General features: G+C 41.7%; 2 protein-coding genes across 3 annotated transcripts; one reads left to right on the forward strand and one right to left on the reverse strand.

Annotated features, from left to right (window-relative positions):
- Positions 1-2,897: 2,897 nt before the first annotated feature.
- Positions 2,898-6,564, reverse strand: cnot9 (CCR4-NOT transcription complex subunit 9). Of its 2 annotated transcripts, none has more exons than XM_084154971.1 (8): positions 6,404-6,564; positions 5,756-5,935; positions 5,506-5,621; positions 5,272-5,381; positions 4,978-5,087; positions 4,719-4,817; positions 4,531-4,622; positions 2,898-4,289 (listed from the first exon to the last, which is right to left on the reverse strand). In XM_084154971.1, the coding sequence occupies exons 1-8, from the start codon at positions 6,419-6,421 to the stop codon at positions 4,121-4,123; spliced, it is 894 nt and encodes a 297-aa protein (XP_084011097.1). In that variant the 5' UTR covers positions 6,422-6,564; the 3' UTR covers positions 2,898-4,120. The 2 variants fall into 2 exon arrangements, with proteins under 2 accessions (XP_084011097.1, XP_084011096.1); XM_084154970.1 differs by having other exon boundaries at positions 3,362-4,289; positions 5,756-5,965; positions 6,404-6,549.
- A 4,211-nt stretch (positions 6,565-10,775) lies between these two features.
- On the forward strand, positions 10,776-16,913 carry ftcd (formimidoyltransferase cyclodeaminase). The gene is made up of 13 exons (XM_084155548.1): positions 10,776-10,990; positions 11,386-11,569; positions 11,764-11,892; positions 12,068-12,156; positions 12,966-13,145; positions 13,356-13,493; positions 13,666-13,859; positions 14,054-14,183; positions 14,328-14,489; positions 15,448-15,491; positions 16,019-16,157; positions 16,415-16,510; positions 16,704-16,913. Exons 1-13 carry the CDS (start codon positions 10,937-10,939, stop codon positions 16,785-16,787), a joined length of 1,623 nt encoding a protein of 540 aa, XP_084011674.1. The 5' UTR covers positions 10,776-10,936; the 3' UTR covers positions 16,788-16,913.
- Positions 16,914-18,246: the final 1,333 nt, after the last annotated feature.

Raw genomic sequence — 18,246 nt, forward strand, 5'->3', positions numbered from 1 at the left:
TGGGATCCTATGGGCAAACAGTATAACACAATATGCCTAGAAAATGTCTAAATATGTGCGATATGAACCAAAAACGGTCTTGGGATATGTTTAAGAAGTGGTCCTAGTAAATAAATGAAGTTACCAGCACAACACACCCATTGACTATACCGAAATTAAGGTTATCTTTACCGAAACAGACCTAAAAATTACGTGGTAATGGGAAATGTGTGTTTCGGTAATGAGAGCCCCTTAGCTCAATCTGCAAATAATAGGTGACAGTAAACAATTGACCACATCACTAAAGCCCATTCATGCATCCATGTTGGTAAGGTCATGGTTCTCAGACTTTTTCCCAAATTGAGCTTTTTAGCCGTTTCGGAAATTAGAAGGGGGTGTTTCAGAATAAAACCTCATTCTGAAGGCATGTAAGCGAATAATTTACCTTAACTTTTGGTATCTAAGGACTACTCCTGTAGATGATGTATCATAGGTGGATAAAATATTATTTAAAAACTGATTGTAGTTTTTACAGTAACTTGAAAAGTGTTACGTAATGAGACATGTCAACAGACACTGTGTTTTTGAGTAATAAATATGATATATAGTTTAATGTAAACTTCAACTAGTACACAATTGTTATGATTTATGGACAAACTACAGCATCATATTGTGTTTTATTCAAATACGTTTTTTTCTAAAGTAAAATGTTATAAAATGACCTGATAATTGAATTAGGACGCATCTCGGTAATGAGAATTTGGAGTGAAAATGTACAAAATTCAGCACATTTTTTAGATTTATTTAAAATAAGAAGAAACTAGACATCTTAGTCTTCAGAATGATAGTTTATTTTTGCAGATGCATCATGATTTTGTAACTCAATTTGCTACAGACATGTTTAAAACTTGTTTCATGAGAATCACCCCAATGCTGCTGAGCACAGCACTTTTTAAGCCCAGGATCAGCAGCCTCTTTGTCCAACCCTCATCCTCCTAACTTCCTCCATTCAGCCTGTACCAGCCGGGTGGAAAGCACCGGCTCTGTTTTGCTGCATCATGTTTTCACTGAGTAGTCAGTCTATGAAATTGTACTCTTCTCCTTGTTTTGGGAGGTGGAATTCTGAGGGCAGCAGAAATTCATATTTTTTCATCTCTGCCATGGTTTGGAATGGCATTCCATTCACACATCATAGCATACCAATTTAGGTAGATTTTTGAACTATGTATAAAAGTAGTTTATAATCCGCTTATCAACCTTTGCAGTGGAACTCAAACCCATCTAAAATAATGTCTGGTGGGACAAGAGGAAATGATCTCACACTGGGCCACGTTCATGACTTCTGACAACGTCACACCCAAAAACAAATGGTAACACTTCTGATAGCATCCTCACTGAGGAACGTTTGTTAAACAATGTGCAGTATATAGTTGGTTTGCATATTAACACACCTCTCAAGCCTTTGAACTTCCAGAGCAAAAAGCAATAAAAAGTTAATGCAAAGCAATTCCATTTGATTCATCTCATTTGAATGCTTCATTGTAAAACGGTGTTTTTGTATTTCATAACACACCCCGCCATCACAACACTCAATCATCACTTACGCTATGCTGTTCTATTTGCTGTATGTTTAGCAATTGAGTTTCATTATTCATGTCACCTGTTGTTAATACCTTCTTTAAATCTGCCTGTCCTATTATCATACTGAGACCAGTTATACACAAGTATAACATACTGTGTGTGTGTGTATATATATATATATATATATTATTTTTGTATGTATATATTTAAGCAATAAGGCATGGCCAATATACCACGGCTAAGGACTGTTCTTATGCACGACGCAACACGGAGTGCGTGGATACAGCCCTTAGCCTGACCACATCATTTCACTGGGTTCAGAAAAACTCAAACAAAACCATGTCTCCCAAATAATTTAATTCATCCTCACCAAGAACCCTGCAACACATTTAAATGATGTTACTAATTGAGGCTTATCTTACAGTCAAGTTATTTTCTACATACTGTAGTCAGTAGGCTAGCAAACATGGCGGAATGAATGTATTGACAGACATAGAATGAAGGGACAGCAGGTGGAGAGAGGGTAGCTACTGACTCACCCGATGGAGGGGCATCTCAGCTGGGTCCAGGTGGGTGCTGTGCCTGTTGTGGTTGTGTAGCTTGAGAGACAGGGAGGGGAGCTGGCCCTGTCTGTCTGGGTCAGCTCTGGCTCTGCATGCCGCTGTAGAGCGCCGAGAGAGGCAGGCAGGGATAGCTGATCCTTACTGAGTCAACACAGTCGCCAACACACTGACACACCCTTTCCCTCCTCCACTCTATCCCTCCCTCCATTCGTCCAACCTTCTCGTCTTTGTTTCGTTTTTTTCCATTCAAAGGGTCCACTTTACTGCTAAATGGTCACAGTTTGAAATGTAATGAGCTGTACAAAGATCAAGTAACTGAGCCAACAGCCCAGTTCAAAATGTGTGTTATTACTTTAAGCTTCAGCAACACATTTTTTGGTCTTCCTTTGATAAATAAAAAGGCACTATTCATCCATAAAGGAGGTGAAAGATTATGTAGGTGCCCCAAACTGAACAACTGGGGTCATACTTTTCCAGAAACGACTAACCTCATGTTACCAGCATTACTCTACTGTATATAGAGTATGCCACACATCATTGAGCTTATTTTGTATACAGGACTTTTAAAACAGAACTTAAACATGTTAACACACTGAAGTGATTTGAGATTTGTTCAAGACAACTAAACCTGATGCAATGAGCCCAAGTGAACACAAGCAAAAAAGCTTCAAGCTATCAACAGACAGGGGCCAATTACCTAAAGGGAGACACCGTACTCATCAAAGATGCAGTACCCTCACACTTGGCACATCAGGTCACTTTTTTTTTTTTTTTGGCCAGCCTCCCCAATAGGCACTCATATGATTATGACTGAGTAGTCCACACCAACCTATGGATCATTTTACTCCCCTGGCCAAACTCTGAGGCCCTGTACACTTGGCCTGAACCAACCATACCTGCCTTGCTTCTTAGAGACAGTCCCTTCTTAAGTTACTAAGCCCTTGGCCATGAAACATGTGTCTCTCCAGTTCCCCTGCTGCCGTGTTAGAAGATGGGTCAGAGGAGAGTTTAAAGAGCAACGAGGCACTACTCAATAAGAAAGGTTCACATGCTTTGCCATTGACAGAGAACAAGGTTGTGTTGAGGCTGGAGTTACCTCTACAGTTTAGCACTGAGAATATTAACGTATTTTTCTGACCGAGTCTCCCCTCTTGACTGTTTCCTACTACTCAGGTTCCACAGCATCAATAATACACTGCAGCAGCTCAGGTTTCACATAGATAGACAGGGCCAAGGCTCAAATGGGGGGTCCCTTTATCTGTCAACACTGTGAAGCACACCAACACGTTTACCTTGCAGCAACCTCTGTAATGTACACAATACAGAAGCAGCTTGATTTCAGTTCATTTTCATACACTAGCCTATTTGAGATGTGTATATCAATAACACATCCATGTAACTACATAGCAGTTACTTTGTAACATGTTATTACAATTCATTATTGCACATCAGAGCAAGCATGCCACATAAACAGTATCGCATATGTCAAGGTGTAACATTTTATTGGGCCGTCTACTTCAATTTCAGAACACTTAGTGAAGTGAAGACTCCAAATGTCCTTGAGAAAAATTATATAACTAATAGTTTGAGACCAAGTGAAAATGCATCCATACACTTCTGGAGATAGGGCAGGCAGATTGATCTGAATGAAAGATACAGTAAGAAAACGGCTGAGTAGAGGGCTTTCATTCAATACAGTCTTTCTTCACAAAATAAGTGGCCCTTTATGAGTCCGTCTGTCATTCAAACTGGTTGCTTTTTCCTGTTTCTGGAAGCTGGGTACTTGCTGGTGGGTGTCACTCAGTGCAGCTGCATGGTAAGTAAGGTTGCAAAATTCCAGTAACTTTGTCAAAATTCCCAGGTTTTACATAAATCCCATTTGGAAAATTCCCAGATTTTCTGATTATTCCATACTGAATCCAGGAAAGTCTTGGTAAACCTGGGAATCATGGGAAAGTTACCATAATTGTGCAACCCTGCTGGAGAGGTGAGGGGAGCTACTGTGTGGGCAGAGGGATGCCCCTGGGGTCTGTGACTTGGCCTTCCTGTAGGTTCTTCACCAGCTGTGCCAGCCAGCGTTTGGTGGTGGTGTCATCCTTCAGGACCTGGGAAAACGTGGTGTCTTTAAGCTGGTCTGGTAGACACTGACGGAGGGCCTCTCGGGCTCTGGTGTGGGGGCAGAGGTGAGAAAAACAAAGTCATGTTAGTTATGATAGTGAGTAAGCCACTATCAGCAGGATCTTATCAAGATAAGACCATGACCACATCGACTGTTTTCAGAGTTCCCAACATCATTTCCCCAATATTGTTTTTTAGTAATTCCTGGAAAATCACTTCAAAACACTGAATGATTGAACGCAGGCTAAATGAGACAAGCAACAGCGGGTCGAAGAGTTGATTTCAATACCTGGAGTTGTCTGACAGGCGTAGGTAACAGCGGACAACATGTTTCAAAAGACGAGCGGAGGGCTCTTTGGACAGCTGAAGAACCATTTTGCCCTGAAAAAGAGACAGTTGTGTAAAACAATCATTTTGGAGGCAACCAATATCTAAAAAAAGTATAATATTTTGAATATTGGTTAACCTTGAACTTACAAGTATCATGGCCACATGGGAGAAGCGTTCATACGTTTGGCAAATGTATGCCAGCCCTGTGTCATCAAGGAGTATTTTCTGTAGTATAAAAGTTGCTACCTGTCGGACAAAAAATGAAGGTTGAAATACATTTATCTTTGAGAGGCAGAGAGAGAGAGGACACAGAGATAGAGAGAGCGATACAGAGAGCGAGCGATACAGAGAGAAAGAGAGCTACAGAGAGAGAGATAGAGATACATGGAGAATAGGAGATATGTACCGTTTTGGAAAGCTCACTGCCAGACTCCATTATGCGAAGGCACAGGGGAATGATTTCTGTCGTCAACAGGAAGTTGATCACTTCCTGCTCATCTGTTTTGACCAAGGCACCTGCCAATCAAATAGGGACAAGTTATAGAGAAACATTCATGACATACTGTATTATCAAAGTAATTGGATAATTTCATTACTTAGGCAATGACAACATCAGAGAGTGAGATAGAGAGAGTGAAGAAAAGACAGAGAGAACGCATCATAGCAATAGAACCACAAAAATGATATACATTATATTTACCGATGACTCCTAGGCTGGTGAGTCGGAGGTACTCAAAGGGTCGTGTTTTGCTGACAGTGTGTAAGAAGGGGTACAGGAATAGAGGAATGTGTGCTGCCAGAAACGCCGATCTGTGAAAGACAACACAGTACATAAGTTAAACATTTCACATCATACAGAAGAAGAATACACTAACTGTTTTTGTTAAGTGCACTGTACAATTCAATCATGTTGATAGAAAATCAAGGGACCCACCTTGTCTCTGGATGAGAGGCCACACACTGCAGAAGTGCTAATGCATTGCAAACTCTGTTGGACTGGTGAGCGGTGAGGGTTGGGGGGTTTATTGAGGGGTAGATGTTGACAATTTCCTATTTATGAAAGAGAGTAAGACGAGGGTCATCATCATCCCCACCATCATCAAGTTTAGCGGCACACTCACAGAGAGGAAAACCATGCTACATCCTGCTAGAGACTAGCCAGTGAATGATGTCCACAATCTTACCTGCAGGAGAGCAGCTATTGTGCCACAGGAGTGCCATAGCATTGGAGCCAAATCTGGCACGGACTCCCGTTTTTTACTGAGCTCGAGCAGGGCATTCTCGCGGGTCTCAGGGCTGGACAGCTCGTTGATCCACTGGTATATCTTTTCCCTATCCACTTGGGCCAGAGCCGTGGTTACAGCCTGTTTTACAGGAGAGGTGGACATCGTGAACTAAATTGAAATTGTGTTTGAATTATGCCGTTTACTGCCATTGGGGGCAAGTTACAACAGGGTTAACAATGTGTTTCTTGCCACCTTTATGAATGAATGAGTTAGCTAGGTAGCTAGCTAGTGAGCTGGCTACCGAACGGTAGCTAACAAAAGTCAACAATATGTAAATTAACGTTACTTTCATGGATACAGTAACTTTCCCACAAATAATAAATAGCTACCATAGCTAGTGGCTGGCTCATTCAAATGCAAGTATTATCCAAATAGTTTGCCACAAGAGGGGTTCAAAACATCTCTGTAACAAGTTTAGCATTAGCTAGCTAGCAACAGTACTGGCCAAAGTCAGGGCCTTATGCCAGCAAAAAAAAGCCTTATGCTAGCTATTGTTAAACTAGCTAGCTAACGCTTGCAAGCTAGAAACATTTTTAATGTACTTACTGCTCCTGTAGCCAGCATTCTCTGCAGCACTTGGATATTTTAGACAATTTTACAACGTTTCGTAAAATATAAAAATATGTTATGTTGTGAAAACAGAGAACGAGCTCGCGAGAGCGCAACTGTGTTTAACCTTTCAACTCAGACGTGCCTCCTCACGTGATACGCTGGGAAAGTGACGTAACTAATTTTGCCCTTCTTCTTCTTCTTCTTCTTCGATGAGGTTTAACGGCGGTTGGCATCCAATATGTTGCATTTCCGCCACCTACTAGACTGGAGTACAACTCCCTCATATTTTGCTTGAAAAATAAAATAAAGAAATACCCTACCATCTAACACTACACTCACAAATGTAAAAAAAAAAAAAAAATCAATAAACAAAAAACAAATTAACACCACCCTACTCCACTATTTACATCAATGTATTCCTACCTCATGCCCTCAACCTGAAAGGATGAGACATCACCACTTAACACACCCTGTAACTCTTCTGATGTTAAGTCTCGCACACCCAAATACCTCTCTGCAGCTGCCACCACAACCTCAATTTTCTTTGACTTACGTTCCATCCCTGCAGTACAATTAATAACCAATCTTACTGAAACATATATCACTTGTTGGCCTATCCCGCTGTAATGGTACATATATACTACTCTCACCACTCCTCCCCCTTGACCCCTCTTCCTCTACTTTCTTCACTGCCTCAGCATACGACAACTTCTTCACTACTCTTACCCTGGAAACCTCAACCTGCCTCTCTCGCCTGCCTGATCCCCAGCCCCATGGGCACCCTACAATTAGCACATACCACTACTTTCCCGAATGCTACACATTCCTTTGTCTCATACCAGTCAAAAGTTTGGACACACCTACGGTTTTTCTTTATTTTAACTTTTTCATTGTAGAATAATAGTGAAGACATCAAAACTATGAAATCAAATCAAATCAAATGTTATTTGTCACATACACGTGTTTAGCAGATTTTATAGCGGGTGTAGTGAAATGCTTGTGCTTCTAGCTCCGACAGCGCAGTAATATCTAACAAGTAATATCTAACAATTTCACAACGTATACCTAATACACACAAAACTAGTAAGGAATGGAATTTAAGAAAATATACATACATGGACAAGCAATGACAGAGCGGCACGGACTAAGATACAGTAGAATATTATAGAATATAATGCAGTATATACATATGAGATGAGTAGTGCAAGATATGTAAACATTATAAAAGTGACTGTAAACATTATTAAAGTGACTAGTGTTCCATTTCTTAAAGTGGCCAGTGATTTCAATAGGCAGCAGCAGCCTCTAATGTGCTAGTGATGGCTATTTAACAGTCTGATGGCCTTGAGATAGAAGCTGTTTTTCATTCTCTCTGTCCCAGCTTTGATGCACCTGTACTGACCTCACCTTCTGGATAATAGCGGGGTGAACAGGCAGTGGCTCGGGTGGTTGATGTCCTTGATGATCTTTTTGGCCTTCCTGTGACATCGGGTGCTGTATGTGTCTTGGAGGGCGGAAATCATGTAGTAACCAAAAAAGTGTTCAACAAATGAAAATATATTTGAGATTTGAGATTCTTCAAATAGCCACCCTTGATGACAGCTTTGCACACTCTTGGCATTCTCTCAACCAGCTTCACCCGGAATGCTTTTCCAACAGTCTTGAAGGAGTTCCCACATATGCTGAGCACTTGTTGGCTGCTTTTCCTTCACTCTGCCGTCCGACTCATCCCAAACCATCTCAACTGGGTTGAGGTCAGGGGATTGTGGAGGCCAGGTCATCTGATGCAGCACTACATCACTCTCCTTCTTGGTAAAATAGCCCTTACACAGCCTGGAGGTGTGTTGGGTCATTGTCCTGTTGAAAAACAAATGATAGTCCCACTAAGCCCAAACCAGATGGGATGGCGTATCACTGCAGAATGCTGTGGTAGCCATGCTGGTTAAGTGTGCCTTGAATCTTAAATAAATCACAGACAGTGTCACCAGCAAAGCACCCCCACACCATAACACCTCCTCCTCTATGCTTTACGGTGGGAACTACACATGCAGAGATCATCCGTTCACCCACACCGTGTCTCACAAAGACATGGCGGTTTTAACCTAACATTTCCAATTTGGACTCCAGACCAATGGACACATTTCCACCGATCTAATGTCCATTGCTCATGTTTCTTGGCTCAAGCAGGCCTCTTCTTATTATTGGTGTTCTTTTAGTAGTGTCTGTTACTTGAACTCTATGAAGTGTTTATTTGGGCTACAATTTCTGAGGCTGGTAACTCTAATGAACTTATCCTCTGCAGCAGAGGTAACTCTGGGTCTTCCATTCCTGTGGCGGTCCTCATGAGAGCCAGTTTCATCATAGCGCTTGATGGTTTTTGCGACTGCACTTGAAGAAACTTTCAAAGTTCTTGAAATGTTCCGTATTGATTGACCTTCATGTCTTAAAGTAATGATGGACTGTCGTTTCTTTTTGTTTATTTGAGCTGTTCTTGCCATAATATGGACTTGGTCTTTTACCAAATAGGGCTATATTCTGTATACCCCCGCTACCTTGTCATAACACTGATTGGCTCAAACGCATTAAGAAGGAAAGAAATTCCACAAATTAACTTTTAAGAAGGCACACCTGTTAATTGAAATGCGTTCCAGGTGATTACCTCATGAAGCTGGTTGAGAGAATGCCAAGAGTGTGCAAAGCTGTGATCAAGGCAAAAGGTGGCTATTTGAAGAATCTCAAATATAACATTTACTTTGATTTGTTTAACACTTTTTCGGTTAATACATGATTCCATATGTTTTAATTCAAAGTCTTGATGTCATCACTATTATTCTACAATGTAAAAATAAAGAAAAACCCTTGAATGAGTAGGTGTGTCTATACTTTTGACTGGTAGTGTATATATATATATATATAATTATATAGGTATTTGTGGATTAATTTACTTATACTGGTGTATTTCATGAAGGCATTTGATTGCGTTGTCGTTTTTGTGTGTTTTGAGCTTGAGGTCCATAAAACAATCCCATTACTGCATGCCTAAATAGAAACCTTGCTACATTGATATTATCAGAGTGGTAATCTTTGATAATATTCAATTTCATTATACTCGCAATTGTGATGTGTGTACATGAACTTTTCTGATGATCTGCATCCTACACATTCAGCAACTAAAGATTGAGCTGACCACAGAGTGAAACAAGGAGTTAGACTTTCATTCTATTTCAACGATTATCTGTTTTTATTCATAGGCATTGAATTCAATGCCATGTACCAATGTATGTCAATAGGACCAGGTAGTAGGAGGAGTATTCCACTGCACCAATAGGCGCTCAAAGATTTGGCCAGTTCGAAAAAAGCAGCTCAGTCCATCCAGATCCCCTCTGTAGCATTACTCATTAACCAGTTCAGCCGACTGTATTTGTTTGTTTTGGGGGGATGATGTGATGCAACCATAGACGGGTGTTCATTGATTGATGTCAGTTAATCCTTCAACAGTTGGCTAGAACACAGTCCCTAGCACAGAAAACGTTTGAGAAGCCTGGATCAAGTTGCATCTTCAGTGGATCAAGACCAAAGTAGTAGGCTACATCTTGCATAAAAACAAACTAGTCAACCTGTCAATATGGATAATAAGAATCTACCTGCTTGACTGCTACTTAGCTGAGTAATGCTTTGATCACCTAGATCAATGCTGACTGCTGAGGATGTTTGACCGTTCAACAGGTTGAATCCTTTGGGACAAAGGTCACAGAGGCTATAATAGGAGCCACTACTGCCATAGCTAATAATACCCAACATGAAGCCCTTTGATTCAGATGTAAGAAATCCTATTGGTGATGGTGCATATTATGTGTACTATTTAGGAAATGGTGTTACTGGTACCAAAATGTTCAGAAAGTCTGCAAACCACAAATACAAGAGATGAATACACAATGAATGCAATATGATAATGCAACAGGGGGTCTAGATCTGTGCACTACTCCACATTTCAATCATAATTATTGGACTTATCATTCTTCTTTTTGACCCTGAGATATCATCCAATATGACTTAGCCAAGTGTTTAGTATGGCTGTGGTGAGAAAGCAGCGGTAACAGCTAGAGTGGAGAGTTCACCAGCTATCTGTCTGTCGGCCTGGATACCTCCTTTGATCATACTGGATTTATTCCTTCACCCTTCGCATCAGGTGCTCCAGTATTTAAATGTAACCTCTGGGGAATCAGGGATTAGTGTCTGTGAAGCTTGCATGTGAGGCTGGCGCCTTCCGCGCCAGGTCCTGGTAAATATTAGACTAGAGCAGCCTGGGAATCACTGACAGCTGACCTAGATAAGAGGACATTGGAGCAAGTTAATGATTCAACCAGTGTTACAGAGGGACAGACCGCTGCTTAAATGTCCCGTTTGGGGATGAAGAGAGAGACTGGATGGGTTGGTGTGTGCAGAGAGAAAGGGGGAATACACTTCTGCCTTAAATTGGTCTGATTCCTTGTCTCGGACGACCCGACTCTGTGATTATTACGCATCATGGCTAAGCTGGTGGAGTGTGTGCCCAACTTCTCAGAGGGCCGGAACAAAAAGGTGAGTGGGCATGGGAGATACAGAAAGTGGATTACCTGTTGGCACAGCAGAAGGAAGCTGTTAGTAGTAGTCTGTGGTGTGATTAACACAATACACATGATAGCTTTATATTGGTCATGTAAGAAGACTTTCTGTCTGAATCATCGATCTTGATTACCAAGAACATTATTTTTATTTGACATTTTTTTCTATATTTTATGAGATCAGTGTCTGGAATCAAGGGGGGCTCATGGAGCCTGTGAATACCTAAGCAAACAAACAAACCAATTACAAACAATTTTACAGTATAATCTCAATCCTGAATATGATCTCGAGATACCAACAAAATGTTTTCTGAACAACTGTATGTGGACGAAACCTATTATAAGAGTCAATGTGACTTGCTTCCATTCCAGGTGATTGATGCCATAGCAGAGGCTATCTCCAGCACGGAGGGATGCAGTCTGCTCGACGTGGACCCTGGATCCTCCACCAACCGTACAGTCTACACCTTCGTAGGCTCGCCACAGGCTGTGGTGGAGGGTGCACTGAACGCTGCACGCACTGCCTTCCCACTCATTGATATGACCAAACACTCAGGTAGGAGATAGAGAGAGAGAGCTAAAAAGAGAGACAGAAACTACTGACCCCTCTCATATTACTTAGTCAAACAGTTATGTTCAAAGGCTATAGTTCAAAGATACCACACGACTCCTCTCCACCTCACTTTAAGTGTAAATAAGGGGTAGCTAAGTATTGTTGATAAGTTGTTTAGTGTCGTTTGTTTGTTGTAGGGGAGCATCCACGGATGGGCGCCATGGACGTGTGCCCCTTCATCCCTGTCCAGAATGTCACTATGGAGGACTGTGTCAACTGTGCCAACATTTTTGCCCAGCAGTTAACAGATGTGCTGCATGTACCTGGTAGGTTTTCCTCTCTGATCTATTGACCTATAGTTTACATACTGGCCATTTACTTAGCTGTAGACAAAGCCAGTTTCAGTGCAGTGCCCCTTGATTCTGTGGATTCTTTCCTATATGGTATTGCTCTCAAAAAGCCACATAAAGGTGAATAAGACACGTTGTCGTTTCTCCACAGTGTATCTTTATGGAGAAGCAGCGAGGAAAGAGAACAGGAGATCTCTTCCCTCTGTCCGGGCAGGAGAGTATGAGGCCTTGTCTGAGAAAGTGAGTTTGACCTAACTTCGTTGTATTCATACCCTATGGGCAACATTTCCCATCATTGTAAAAGAGCATAGATCTGCGAAAAATAAGCTAAAAATCAAAGGCAGTACTTTCACTACTTTCAGTTATCTGCTTGCTCTGCCCTCATATCTAGCCTCACATTGAAGTGTTTTACCATTCTATTTTCAAGACAACCAGGGCTACAAGTGGAACACAACACAGGTTGACATAAACAGTTGCATTCATTAGTTTTATTGTCAATAAATGTCAATAAAAAATAAAGTTCGCCAAGCAAAAACCGGATAAAAATGTTATTTATAAGAATGCTGTAAGTACAGATTGTTTGCTCAGTGGGAAATGAATATCCATCTAGTCAGTGACAACTGTGTGGAGTTTGGTGTTTGTGACAGCAACTATGTGAACTTATTACAGTATTATACATTATGTGCAATAATTGTGTATGATCTTCTATGTAGAAGATCTCTTACCTTTATAACGACTCTTGTGTGGCTTGTGAGCGTCATAGAGCAAAGTTCATGAGAGTCTCAGCTTTTCATAGTGGGGTCATAATAGTTCGTAGCTCAAACCGTTCTGACTTTACAGACGTTTTTGTGAGAATAACCATTTTCTGGATCCGCCCTTGTCTCACAAACACTGCTCTAGCTTAACCCCCAGGCTAATGGTTGGCATCAGCAGATGCAGAAGAAATAGACGAATCCAATGTAAAACAAAACAAAGTCTGTAGCTCAAACACACAATGTTTAAGAGGGGTCGGAAGCACTAAATTATGCCGCTGTGTCTGTTATCCTCAGTTGAAGAGGACAGAGTGGGCTCCTGACTATGGCCCTGCCACCTTCGTGCCCTCCTGGGGAGCTACAGTAACAGGCGCTCGCAAGTTCCTGGTTGCCTACAACATAAACCTTCTCAGCACCAAGGAACAAGCCCACCGGATCGCACTAGATATCCGGGAACAGGGCAGAAGCAAAGACCAGGTAGGGTAGGCTCGCTACTGTATATCTTGATCGTCCAATGGTCAGAGATGACTGACACACAGCTACTTTGGAAGAGATTCCTTCACATCTTTGTGTGACATTGTTGTTATCCTCTTCTTTATGACTGATGCTGAACTAATAAAGGCCTCCTTTTGAGTCATATGCCTTGTCTGCTTCCAAAGAGAGTAACATGATTGATTTGTATTGTAGCCGGGTCTGCTGAAGAACGTGCAGGGAATGGGCTGGTACCTGGAAGAGGCGAACATAGCCCAGGTGTCCACCAACATCCTGGACTTTGAGCTGACACCCGTCCACACTGTTTACGAAGAGATCTGCAGAGCTGCCAAGGCAAGGAGCTACCACAACCACAACAACAACAACCACAGCTGAAAACAGTACAACATTATTGTACTAAACCCTCTCACTGATCTGGTGTTTTGAACCAGTGACATAAGGACAACGAATAATGTCAACACGTTGAACCACTTTGACACCTCTCCTTCCTTCTTCTTCTCCCCAGGACCTGAACCTGCCAGTGGTGGGCTCTCAGATTGTAGGCCTCATGCCTCTGAGAGCCGTGTTGGACTGTGCTGACTTCTACATCCAGAGAGACAGGCTCTTCATTGTGGAGGAGGAGCACAAGGTCCGCCTGGTCATCAGTAAACTTGGGCTTGATTCACTTGGGCCTTTCGACCCCAAAGAGAGAATCATAGAGTGAGTGCAGATCTATTGGATCTATTTCTATCTCTGGAATGTGCTGGACATGGTTTTAAAAGCCAGGCAGCAGACTGCTATGGCCATATAAATATAATATATATATGAGAGTACCAATGAGTGCACTATTTCCATGGTCTAAGGGACTTTTACATTCTAGTCATTCAAATCTATTTCTATGGTTGTGGCGCTAGGTACATGGTGGAGAGGACTGACAAGGACAAGCGTCTGGTGTCTCTGTCTCTGCAGCAGTTTGTCCGCAGCGTGGGGGCCAGAACCGCTGCTCCAGGAGGAGGGTCAGTCTCTGCTGCCGTCGCTGCAATGGTACAACCATCTTTAATATCATGTAGATTACTATATTCCCTTTATGACATTGCCCAGCACATAGGAATAAACCAATATAAAGTAGATACAATACAAGGAGGAGTCAAAGGTGTGTGTGTGTGTCTGTGTGTGTGCACGTTTCAGGGGGCTGCTCTGGGAGCCATGGTGGGTCAGATGACCTATGGGAAGAGGCAGTTTGACAGCCTGGACAGTATCATGAGGAGACTCATCCCTCCCTTCCATCAGGCCATGAATGAACTGCTGGTAATGGTGGACGCAGACTCCAAGGCATTCAGTCGCTACATGGTGAGAGGAAAACATAGCATGGTTAAACCAGATCGAAGCCTTCAGTCTGGTTTAACCGGGCTAGGGAAAGCAGGAACTATACAGGGAAGAACTAGCCTGAAATCCTAAAATAATATTTTCCACTATTGTTTCACTTTATTCCGTTTCAGAGCATATTCAGATTGGATTCCAAGCTAAGAAAGAAAGACTTAGCTAAACTTATGCTTTGGAAAAAAAAGAAAGAAAGAAATATGTTTTATTGTCACATAGGTGTAGTGAAATGTGTTGTTTTACAGGGTCAGCCATAGTAGTACGGCGCCCCTGGAACAAATTCGGGTTAAGTGCCTTGCTCAAGGGCACAGACTAATTTTTCACCTTGTCGGCTCAGGCATTCGAACCAGCAACCTTTCGGATACTGCCCCAATGCTCTAACCGCTAGGCTACCTGCCGCCCGATGCGACCCTACCTGATGCGACCTTGCCCTGCCTTTTAGCTAAGCAGAGAGTCATACAAAATATGATTAATATTTCTTCTGATTATAAAAGTTCAGGTGAAGAATGAGTGATAAAAGCTGTTTTTGTTCCTTGTAAATGCTTACGTTGAAGGTTCGACCCAAGGTAAGATCTTGATGTTTGCTGTCTTGTGGCTTTGCTATGAAAATGTAGTAGAACGTAATCTTTTAGTGGAAAAGGAGAGTTGATATAACCTTCAGGGAACAAAGAAGAGTTTAGTACAACTATCTAGATCTTTTTGACTCTGTCAATGAACCTGTCAATGAATCACTTCCATCTAACATAGTAGTTATAGCCGGTCCCTTGTCAAACGACTGTTGCATTCTCACCATTGTTGAATGTTGATGGTATTACATTGTGTTTAATTGTGATGTGAGAATAAATGTGGCTTGTATAGGCTTTGCTGACACTATATGCAGTCTTATCATTTACTCCTGTTTTATATGGTTTCACTTTCTCTGTTTCAGGCTGCATTGAAGATGCCAAGAAACACAACAGATGAAGTTAGAAGGTGATTGCCACGCTACAATATATGGCAGTTCTGTCGAATCCAAGATGTCATTAAAGTAGTTGTGTAATTACGCACACACACATCTCTAAACAGCACAGCACGTTGGAACTGCTTCAAACCATTTATGGAATCTTTACTTCAGATTGAGATCTATGGAAACTCATTACTGTACATTCTCCTGTATCCTGCCCTCACCTGTCCTCACACGTCACCTCATTTTACCTGGAAAGCAACCTGGCCTATCCCTGTACACGTGTAAAGCAGGCTTTCCCAAATACTAGTTTACTGTAGTTCATTTACCATCAGCCCACCTGATCTTACAGTATGTAAGGTGTAGTCTTGTAGTCATGGTGTAGTCTTGTCATGCTCCAAATCTATCTCATCTCTCTACTCTTCCTCTTTCCTATACCTATCCCCACCCCTAATCCTGCCTCTGCCCCTACCCTGGTCTTGCTTCTAACCTGCCTCTTCCCCTATCCCGACCTAATCCTGCCTTACCATTACCCCTACCCCTGTTCCTGCCACAGGAGGGAAGCTGCCATGCAGGAGGGTCTGAAGCAGGCCGTGGAGGTCCCACTGTCTCTGGCTGAACGAGTCAACCTGCTGTGGCCTTGTCTACAGGAAATGGTGCTCTACGGAAACGTGGCCTGCAAGTCTGACCTCCAGGTACTGTATGAGGGGTCTAACTGAGAGACAGTTTTACAGTGACCGAAACCATGAACAGAGTCCCTGTCTGTCTATGGACTTCTCTACACATACCATCCTACTGGCATTATGTAAAACAGCATTCCAAAACGTCAGGACACTGTTAAGTATGGTTGCAAAATGTTTTCTGACAGATGTGCCAGAGTTATGACATGTATTGTACTGTAGACAGCCTACAAAACATCTTCCTTATATGGTTATTTTTCATGGCATTGCAGGTAGCAGCTAAAGCCCTGGAAACAGCAGTGTTTGGAGCCTACTACAACGTTGTGATCAACCTCAAGGATATCACAGATGAGTCCTTCAAAGTGACTGTAAGTTACAATGTAGCCTATAGGTCTTTCTCACTCCAAACCTGCTGCCTAGGTTACAACATAGGTAATCTATCAATACTGGAAAATGAATCAAAACAAAAAAAGGCAAGATTTTGGTGAGCCAGTGACTTATTACATTGTTATACGCTTATTTCATAGTTACACTTGTACATGAGTGTTTTGTGTTTTGCAGACTCAACAGAGAGCATCAGCTCTACTTACTGAGGCCAGGGAGTCTGCTAATGCAGTCCTGGATGCTCCAGAGAGAAAAGAGTGAAGTTACCACATTACCAATGCATCACCCGCTGCCTGCCTAGGCCTCAAACCAGCCTTTCACAACCATCAATTCTATTACACTTTACAAAATAAACTGGGTTCACATAAATAAATACTTTATCAACTACTTCTCAATGGCGCTCCTTTGCTTTGTAAGGAATTCACTAAATACTTGCATAATGTACTGTATAGCAGCAGCCTACACCAATCCAGGAAATCACAGTGTTCTTATCCAGAGCGACTTACAGGCTCAATTAGGGTTAAGTGCCTTGCTCAAGGGCACATCGGCAGATTTTTCACCTACTTAGCTCGGGGATTCAAACCAGCAACCTTTCGGTTACTGGTCCAACCTCTTAACCGCTAGGCTACCTGCCGCCCTGAATCACATGAAATAGAATAGTACTAAGTGGCTCTGGATAAGAGCGTCTGCTAAATGACTAAAATGTAAAATGTACTACAATGTTTCTTCTTCTCTCTTCCACTTCGACATGAAGTTAAGATGATAGAGTAGTATTATTTGCTTCCGAATGACAAAGTGATGCAAGGTTGGTTACAGGACATGAACCCCATCCATACCTCAGCTCCAACTGTGTAGTACAATAGCCAGGATGACATGACGGGAATAAAAGGGTGTAGTTTATCCAGTTCCTATAAATAAGAGAACATCCTTCACACAAGACAAAGGGCAGAATCGAGAGCTGCTTACCAACCAGTTACAGGCGTGTACACTCTTCATTTAATCTGCATTCTATGTTAAAACTGTCAAATATATGCATTATTTATTTTTGTTTTCTGCCATATATTCAGTATTTGCATATCTCAAATGAGTATTCATTATTCTTTTGATAACATGTAATGTATTGGAATACCTTTAGATTTTGAACAAGGAACTTTTGGGCAGGTCAATCTGTTTTATAGCCTTATATTAATATGATAAAACAGTGATTATAAAACTTAATCTGACGTTCTGTGTGAATTCTGATGAATGTGCTCTTCTAACTGGCATTGGCAACAATTCTCTTTGAGGCATTCTATCAACAAGATAAACTGGCTTAATAATGTACGTACTGTACACTGACTCCAACCTAAAGTGTTTTGTTGAGGGCGACAGGTAGCCTAGAGGGCCCTGGTTTGAATACCCGAACCGACAAGGTGAAAAATCAGTCGATGTGCCCTTGAGCAAGGCACTTAACCTTAATTTGCTCCAGAGGCGCTGTAGTACTATGACTGACCCTTTAAAACAAGACGTTACTGCACTTACCCAGTGTATGTGACAATAAAACATGTTTTATTTTTGACAATGGTATTTTTGGAAACTTGAAGATTTTGGCAGCAGCGCAGATAAAAATCCTCATTGTTTTGTCTGCTCTACGTATAACATTTTATGAACATATTTTACCAAGCAGTGTTCTAATGATAATTCTCCTTGACTGATTTCTGATTCTCTCTTCTAGGGGGTT

The sequence above is a fragment of the Coregonus lavaretus genome, assembly GCF_964263955.1.
Source record: "Coregonus lavaretus genome assembly, chromosome: 38".
NCBI lineage: Eukaryota > Metazoa > Chordata > Actinopteri > Salmoniformes > Salmonidae > Coregonus > Coregonus lavaretus.

Excerpts from the sequence above, each read along its gene's own strand:
- cnot9 (XM_084154970.1), bottom strand. Across the intron at positions 5,382-5,505 it reads GCCTCTCATCCAGAGACAAG|ATCGGCGTTTCTGGCAGCAC; the intron begins GTGGGTCCCTTG and ends TGTCTTTCACAG. Across the intron at positions 4,290-4,530 it reads CGCCTGTCAGACAACTCCAG|AGCCCGAGAGGCCCTCCGTC; the intron begins GTATTGAAATCA and ends CCCCCACACCAG.
- ftcd (XM_084155548.1), top strand. The coding sequence starts at position 10,937 with ATGGCTAAGCTGGTGGAGTGTGTGCCCAACTTCTCAGAGGGCCGGAAC. Across the intron at positions 10,991-11,385 it reads CAGAGGGCCGGAACAAAAAG|GTGATTGATGCCATAGCAGA; the intron begins GTGAGTGGGCAT and ends CTTCCATTCCAG. Across the intron at positions 11,570-11,763 it reads TGATATGACCAAACACTCAG|GGGAGCATCCACGGATGGGC; the intron begins GTAGGAGATAGA and ends TGTTTGTTGTAG.